Source organism: Vanellus vanellus (genome assembly GCF_965231255.1).
Source record: "Vanellus vanellus genome assembly, contig: HAP1_SCAFFOLD_35, whole genome shotgun sequence".
In the NCBI taxonomy this organism is placed as follows: Eukaryota; Metazoa; Chordata; class Aves; order Charadriiformes; family Charadriidae; genus Vanellus; species Vanellus vanellus.
In genome coordinates this window covers 1510504-1512504 of record NW_028128889.1, presented here as the reverse complement: position 1 = coordinate 1512504, position 2001 = coordinate 1510504, and the positions used below count along the sequence as shown (strand labels likewise).

General features: G+C 45.0%; 1 protein-coding gene across 1 annotated transcript; it reads left to right on the top strand.

Annotated features, from left to right (window-relative positions):
• Positions 1-249: 249 nt before the first annotated feature.
• Positions 250-1191, top strand: LOC309683929 (olfactory receptor 14J1-like; the record flags this gene model as incomplete). The annotated part of the gene is made up of 1 exon (XM_082499906.1): positions 250-1191. One exon carries the CDS (start codon positions 250-252, stop codon positions 1189-1191), a length of 942 nt encoding a protein of 313 aa, XP_082356032.1.
• Between the last annotated feature and the right edge of the window lie 810 nt (positions 1192-2001).

The following is a 2001-nucleotide window of genomic DNA, read 5'->3' as shown; positions in this document are numbered from 1 at the left end:
TGCTGCTGTGGAGCAGGGATGACTCCTTGGGAGCCCACAAGCACCTCCCAAGCCCACAACTCGGACAGCACAAACCAGAGCTCCAACATGGGAGATTCAAAAAGTCCCTGGAAAAAAGGAGAGAGGCGATATGTCTTTGTGGGGGTTGGGGTTTTGAAGGGCAGGGAATGGGAAGAGATTTGCTCAGAGCTGCCCTGAGTTGTGAGTGTGCTTTCTCAGTCAGCAGTACCTCGTGAATCAAGGCATCAGATGTCCAACGGCAGCTCCATCACTGAGTTCCTCCTGCTGGCATTCGCAGACACACGGGAGCTGCAGCTCTTGCACTTCTGGCTCTTCCTGGGCATCTACCTGGCTGCCCTCCTGGGCAACGGCCGCATCATCACTGCCATCGCCTGCGACCACCGCCTCCACACCCCCATGTACTTCTTCCTCCTCAACCTCTCCCTCCTCGACCTGGGCTCCATCTCCATCACTCTCCCCAAAGCCATGGCCAATTCCCTCTGGGACACCAGGGCCATCTTCTATGGGGGATGTGCTGCACAGGTCTTTCTATTTTTATTTTTTATCTCAGCAGAATATTATCTTCTGACTGTCATGGCCTATGACCGCTACGTGGCCATCTGCAAACCCCTGCACTATGGGTCCCTCCTGGGCAGCAGAGCTTGTGTCCACATGGCCGCAGCTGCCTGGGGCTGTGGGTTTCTCTCTGCTCTGCTGCACACTGCACATACATTTTCAATACCACTCTGCCGAGGTAATGCCGTGGACCTATTCTTCTGTGAAGTCCCCCAGATCCTCAAGCTCTCCTGCTCAGACTCAGACTACCTCAGGGAACTAAGGCTTCTTGGGTTTAGCACCTTTTTTACTTTTGTGTGTTTTGTTTTCATTGTGTTGTCCTATGTGCAGATCTTCAGGGCCGTGCTAAGGATGCCCTCGGAGGAGGGACGGCACAAAGCCTTTTCCACATGCCTCCCTCACCTGGCCGTGGTCTCCCTCTTTATCAGCACCGCTATGGTTGCCTACCTGAAGCCCCCCTCCATCTCGTCCTCATCCCTGGATTTAGTGGTGTCGTTTCTGTACTCCATGGTGCCTCCAGCAGTGAACCCCCTCATCTACAGCATGAGGAACAAAGAGATCAAGGATGCCCTGAGGAAACTATTGCAATGTACTCTATTTCAGCATCAGAGCTAACTGTCTTTCTCATATGACTCTCAGCATATTCACAGAAAACAGCAGGATGATTTCCTGTTTGTAAGTTTTTCTTCCTTCCTTTTTTTTTTTTTGTTATTTCCTTCTTTCTTTCTTTTTTCTTTCTCTCTTTCTCTTTCTTATTTCTTTCACTCCTTTTGTTCCTTCTTTGTCTAATTGCTCTCTTTCTTTCCTTTCTTCATTCCTTCTACTCACTTTTTCTTTTTCTTTTTCTTTTTCTTTTTCTTTTTCTTTTTCTTTTTCTTTTTCTTTTTCTTTTTCTTTTTCTTTTTCTTTTTCTTTTTCTTTTTCTTTTTCTTTTTCTTTTTCTTTTTCTTTTTCTTTTTCTTTTTCTTTTTCTTTTTCTTTTTCTTTTTCTTTTTCTTTTTCTTTTTCTTTTTCTTTTTCTTTTTCTTTCTTTCTCTCTTTCTCTCTTTGTTAGACCTCTAGCATTATTATTCCTAATCTCACTTCTTAAGCAATTAGGTGTTGTTTATTCCCCAGTAACCTGATCTTCACAAGAAGCCAGAAAAAAAGAAAAGGTAGAAGCAGAAAATCATAATTTTCAGCTCCTGTTTCTGAAAACTTTCTTGGAGCTGTAGCAGAAGCTCCTCTGACTCTGCAGTCCCAGGCTGAGCTGTTAGCTGGCAGAAGGCCACTGGAGAGAGATTCATGATATCCTGTTGTACTGGTTTTGATGGGATAGAGTTAAACTTTTTCATAACAGCTAGTGTGGAGCTATGTTTTGGATTTGTGGTGAAAGCAGTGTTGATAATATGAGGACAGTTTAGCTATTGCTGAGCAGGGTAACAC